At 46.4% G+C, this 6,000-nt stretch overlaps 1 protein-coding gene across 6 annotated transcripts in view; it reads left to right on the top strand.

Annotated features, from left to right (window-relative positions):
* Nucleotides 1-351: 351 nt before the first annotated feature.
* RNF214 (ring finger protein 214) overlaps nucleotides 352-6,000 on the top strand; it is a 56,372-nt gene continuing 50,723 nt past the window's right edge. For 2 of the 6 annotated variants that reach the window (XM_019941840.3, XM_019941837.3), the window contains exons 1-3: nucleotides 743-2,168; nucleotides 4,650-5,160; nucleotides 5,850-5,909. In XM_019941840.3, coding sequence (XP_019797399.2) covers nucleotides 1,960-2,168; nucleotides 4,650-5,160; nucleotides 5,850-5,909 — 780 coding nt within the window. In that variant the 5' untranslated portion in view covers nucleotides 743-1,959. Of the gene's footprint in view, nucleotides 481-738; nucleotides 2,169-4,649; nucleotides 5,161-5,849; nucleotides 5,910-6,000 lie in introns of those variants that run through there. The other 4 variants (XM_033862036.2, XM_019941839.3, XM_019941838.3 and 1 more) reach the window with 4 other exon arrangements.

Here is a 6,000-nt window from a genome sequence, read left to right as displayed (position 1 = left end):
GCCCACCGCCCCGAGTTCTCGGGGCATCTTCAAGAGGGACCTTCTCTATAGGGACGGTCCTCTCCTTCATGGTGTCCTCTGGAAAGGGCATCTCGGTTGCGAGCTTTAAAAACACCTCGTTCCTGTTCTTCCTCTGATCGTCATGACCCCGACTCTCCCTGTAATCTTCCTAGAGGGGGTCCTCCCTCCACCAAGTCTCCTTCCTTCTCGCGGTCGCATCTCCCTTAGTCCCTTCGCCCCGGGAGAAGTCCACTAGTATCTTAGGGGCTTCCTCAGCGTCCGCGACCCCTTGACGGTGCCGGCTCCGGCCGCCAGAGGGCGCCGTCGGGGGCGGCGCAGTGCCACCGCGGCCTCTCCTCTGCCGGCCGAGCCTCGCCCCCGCCGCTCGTGCCGCCGGAAGTGGGAGGTGTCGCGCGCGGGCCGGCGCTCGACCCCTCCCCCCAGGCTCGGCCGCCCCCTCCCCCCGCTCCGCCCGCTCAGGTGAGTCCCGTCCCTCCCCCCTTTCCCTCCCGGGGGCGCGGCGCGGGAGGTGTGTGCGGGGCGGGCGCGCGGGCGGGGGCTGCGGCTCGAGGGGCTGGGGTCGGGGCGGGGGGCGTGGAGGGAGCTGCGGGGATGGGGGGCGGGGGTCCCGGCCTAGAAGTGGGACGGGGGTGGCAGCCGGGTGGGGGGCGAGGGCAAGGTGCGGAGGGGCTCTGGCCGGAGGAAGCTGCAGGCTGGGCCAGCCCCCTGTGGAGGGCGGCCGGGACCACCGGCGTCGCTTCCCCCCATTGTCCCCTTCGCGACCGTCCCCCGATCTCCCCCCGAGGACCCGTCGCTCCCAGCGTCGCCGTCTGGTCGCCGCCGGGTTGCGGTGCGGGGCTTCCCTTGGCTCCTTCGACTTAAAGCCCCCTGCCGCAGCCTCCTGCCAGATGTCCCTGTCCCTCTCCCCTTTGGGCTCTCAGCCACGGAGTCGCACGTAGGACCCGTGCCCTGTGGTTTCGTTTCCCGGGCGCCAAGGACCCCCGGCCCGGGCCCTGATGGGGCAGGATGTTTGCACCTGTGCGAGCAGTAATGGCGATCTGGGGCCTGTTTTCTCCCCGGAGCCTCGTATAATTTGATGAGGGAAACTGAGGCACAGGGGGTCTCTGGCCTGGGACTGAAGTGTGGACACAGCCCAGCCTCCGTGCCTGCCCTATGCGCTCTTGGAGGGTCAGGGATGTACCTGGGATGCTATTAAAATAAAAACAAGAATTTAAACTAACCCTGTGTTACACCACCAACCACCTGCCCCCACCCCCCGCCCCAATATTCATTTTTTTTCTTCCTCTTCACCATAGAAGGCGTGAGTTTGTCCTGCAACATCTCTTACTTGGATTACCGTGTTTTTCAGCTTCTCATTTTCATGCTGGAGTAACCAAGATTCTCATACTCTGGCACCTTTAGTAACTCTAAAGAGTCTGTACTTTCCTCAGTCAGTGATTGTCAGACTTTTCCCATCTGTGGGGAACCCAGAGTAAAAGTGAAAGATACTTGGATTGCCCAATAAAATATTGCTTTTTCTCTCTCACACGAACATCTCCAAATTAATGGAGAATGCTTTTAATGTAACAGCCATAAAATGATTTTAAAACATAAGCTATTATTGATGTTAGGCCCCAAATCACATCCTTTGTAAATGATACTAGGCAAGGTAGGTAGGCATGTGGATCATTTGGAAGATTCTCATGGTCTGTGAGACTGCATTTCTCCTAAAGTGAAAAAGCTTTGCGCACATATACGTGTATGTATGTGTGTATATATATATATATATATATATATACACACACACATATATATACATACACATACATATACACATATAGTGACGTGTGAGGATCGATATCCCTATTGCATGTGATGGCTCTTTTAATATCCTACTAGAGAATACCCTTAAGTGTTTTCTCCTGGAGCCCAACTTTTTCTTTGTGTTTCTTTCCTGATATGACTCTGTTGTATGGACATTCTGAGAGGGTGAGATATATTTGTTTTGAAATTTTGGAACTTGTAGCCTGTACTTTGTTTCTGAATGTGCAGAGCATGATGGCAGCATCTGAGGTCGCTGGCGTGGTGGCCACTGCTCCCAGTCCTCCGGAATCCTCGTCTAGTGTATGTGCTTCCAAACCAGACGAAGTTCTCCCAGACGGTCTAAGGTAACGTGTGGACTCTCAACTGGGAAGATTTCTTTTGGGTAAAGGGCTTTGGAGATGGGCTTCTTATGGAAGTGTAGTTCGTCTTTCCCCTTTTTAGCTCTAGTGACATTGCATTAGATGAAGCTTTTTAAAGGTAGGGACTATGTGATCTATATTTGTATATCTGGTACCCAACACAGTATCTGACACTCAGCAGGCATGCTAATTATTTGTTGAATAAACAGATTAAAATACAGGGGATCAAACTCATTTGAAAATGCAAATATTTCCCACCTTCTCCTACATGGACTATCTGTTTATTTAACTATATGTTTATATGTTACATCTGTGTGTGTGTGTGTGTGTGTGTGTATATATATATACACACACGTTATATCTAATGTATATAGACACATGTATATGTATCTGTCTATCTATAGGTAAATAGATAACTTTATTAATATGGCTTACTGCTTCATGTATGTATTTCGCCTTCCAGCTAAACTCTTGAGCACAGGAATTATGAATACCCAACCTTGTTTTACAGTGCTTAAAACATTGTTATGTATAATGTTGTACTAGGTTGACTATGTATACTACCTCAACTCTTTTTTTAATTTAATTTTTATTTATTTATTTATGGCTGTGTTGGGTTTTGTTGCTGCGTGGGCTTTCTCTAGTTGCGGCGAGCGGGGGCTACTCTTCGTTGCGGTGCGTGGGCTTCTCATTGCGGTGGCTTCTCTTGTTGTGGAGCATGGGCTCTAGGCATGCAGGCTTCAGTAGTTGTGGCATGCGGGCTCAGTAGTTGTGGCTCGCTGGCTCTAGAGTGCAGGCTCAGTAGTTGTGGTGCACGGACTTAGTTGGTCCGTGGCATGTGGGATCTTCCTGGACCAGGGCTCGAACCTGTGTCCCCTGCGCTGGCAGGTGGATTCTTAAGCACTGTGCCACCAGGGAAGCCCCCTACGTCAACTCTTTTGTAGAGTACCTAGGACCTAATACAATAGATAACACTGTGCTAGCAGCTTTATATGTGTTAACACATTTAATTCTCTCAACAATCTCAGCAGGTAGGTGCTAATGCTGTTATTCCCATTTATAGGTGAGAGAACTTGAGACACAGAGAGGTTAGTAACTTGCCTAAGGTTACCAAGCTATGTTGGAGTCAGTGTTTGAACCCAGGCTCGTCTGACTCCAGTGTACTTAATAAATGTAACAAATCTGTTACATTTGTATTTATTATTTGCACTTGTTATTAAGTGGGTAATGGGGAAAAATGTTAAGTAAACGTAACCATAAACTTGGATCTTCATTTTATAAATAAAATCAGACACATACTACTAGTAATAATAATAACAGCTAAGGTTTATTGAGTGTTTACTGTGTGCCAGAACTAAATACACCAGATGCTTTATCTCGTGTAATCCTCACAATAATCTTATTAGGTAGGTAATATTATTTCTGTTTTACAAATGAAGTTAAGTAACTTGCCCAGAGTTAAACAGCTAGTAAGTAGCAGAGTCAGGATTCACACCCAGGTACTGTATCTGCCCAAATTTATAATTAAGTGTCCCCCTCCCCTGCCGCCACTTAACCCCCAGCAAGGAATCAGCTTAGAGTATTTATAAAGATTTTTCATGTCACAAGGTGCTGTCTCTGTTGTTTTATTTTGAACAGTAGGTACTATTGAGGAAAGGAAGGCACAGTGACCTGAAGCCTAAGTCACTACTAGTTTGGAGTCCTTAAGGGCATAGTTGACAGAAGCAGTTGTTTTGTTTTGTTTTTTAATAGCAAAGGAATTTAACACATATTATTCCTGGTAAAAGACTTACAGTCATGAATGTTGGATGTCATAGTAAATAGGTTTTGAAGATCTCTTAAAAGCAGTATGGTAAATGGTTGTAGCAAACAATGAAACAACGATTTCAGTGTATACATGTGTGTATATTTGTTATCTGGGGTAAAAGTTCTGCTGACAGCTTCAATTTTGGATTCAAAATCGTCTGTACTTCAGTCAACTTGAAGTGAAGATGCTGTGCTCTGGAAAGCTGTTGGTGGTTCTGGTCAAAGATCTGTAAAATGAATTTGAATGAAAATTATTTTTGTGAAACAAGAGTGGAATTTAAAACAATATTTCTCAATCAATATTTTATTTATTAAAATATGTGGAACAAAATTAGTACATGTACCTAAATGAAATATTCTAAGTAACAGCAGGCTATTTCACCTGCATCCCCCCAAACCTTTGGCTCCTCAGCGTCATTTCTGTGTGACCGTTCACTGCGGACTGTCTCCTGAACCCAGCTTCTTCACCACCACACCATACTCCCTGCATGTGGGACAGAAATCACTGGGTGGAAACTAAGTTCCTTTTCAGTTGGCTAATTTGGAGGGGTTTATATAGTCTCGTTTTGTTCTTCTAGTGGTTATGTTAAAAGTATTATATATTTAAGCCTCTTTAAGATTGGGTGAAGAGAGAAACCTTTTATCTTATGTTTTTGATAGCCCCAAAGACCCTGCACAGAAGCACAAGAACTCGCCTCTGTCGAGTGTAAGTAACCAAACGATAACCAAGGAGAATAACAGAAATGCCCATTTGGAACACCCAGAGCAGAATCCTGGTTCATCAGCAGGTGACACTTCAGCAGCGCACCGGGCGGTTTTAGGAGAAAACTTGATAGCCACGGCCCTTTGTCTCTCTGGCGGTGGGTCTCAGTCTGATTTGAAGGACGTGGCCAGCACAGCGGGAGAGGAGGGGGACACACGCCTCCGGGAGAGCCTCCACCCCGCCACTCGGTCTCTTAAGGCAGGGTGCGATACAAAGCAGCTTGCCTCCGGGAATTGTCCTGAAGAGAAGGCCCCACAAGCCTCCATCCTAAAGGAAGGGAGCAGGGACACAGGCTTGGATTTCCCACCTGTGGTGCCTCCAGCAAATGGGGTTGAAGGAGTCAGAGTGGATCAGGATGATGATCAGGATAGCTCTTCCCTGAAGCTTTCTCAGAACATTGCCGTCCAGGTCAAGTATCAAGTTTCTACTACTAAAACGGAATTTGGGCTTTTAATTTTTTTTTTTTTTTGAGGGCAGGAGATATTTCTTCATAGTTGGTAGAGAACTACTCTGTCTCGTTTTTTTACTGGCAACTCTCATACTGTTTTCATACGGTGCTCTGTGATGACTTCATTCTGGTGTTCAATAAGTAACAGCCCGTGTCTAATCGTGGCGACCAGGAGCTTCATGACCTACATACAATCACTTTCACTGAGTAATTGATGAGCGTAGGTCATTAGCATTCATATTTCCTGTCTTCCACGTTGCAGGAGGAATCCTTGTTAATTCTCTGACCTATATCTTAAGAAGTACGGGGTATCCTGCCTTCTAGTGACTGGTGTGCTTTTTTGTAGCAGGAAGGATGAGCACAGTAAATTGTAGGGGCCAAAATTCTTATCTGAGTCTCGAGCTTGTCTCTCCATCAGTTGTTGGGTCTTGTTCAGCTTATTTTGTGGGGTAAATGCTTCATGCTACATGGATGTCAGTGGACATTTGCCAGAACTACAGTTCTCTTGCTATGAAGCTGATAAGAGGAGAGAGTAAAAAGTTAACTTCTCAGTTCCTTGTGGCAGATTTCTCAGTGAAAGGACGAGAGCAATTCTGCCTTTTAGAATGTCTCTGAACAGTTCTGAATATAATTGTTTCTTTCTTTATAGACTGACTTTAAGACGGCTGATTCAGAGGTAAACACAGATCAAGATATTGAAAAGAATCTGGTAAGTAGTTAAACTGCAATTGTTCATGTATGAAACCATTAATGCAAAAGATCTAGAGTCACATCATCTCAGTTGGAAAAGGTGCAGGAAC

This window comes from Tursiops truncatus, chromosome 8 (genome assembly GCF_011762595.2).
Source record: "Tursiops truncatus isolate mTurTru1 chromosome 8, mTurTru1.mat.Y, whole genome shotgun sequence".
NCBI classification, from domain to species: Eukaryota; Metazoa; Chordata; class Mammalia; order Artiodactyla; family Delphinidae; genus Tursiops; species Tursiops truncatus.
Note: the sequence above shows the minus strand (reverse complement) of the source record. Positions and strands in the feature narration are given on the sequence as shown.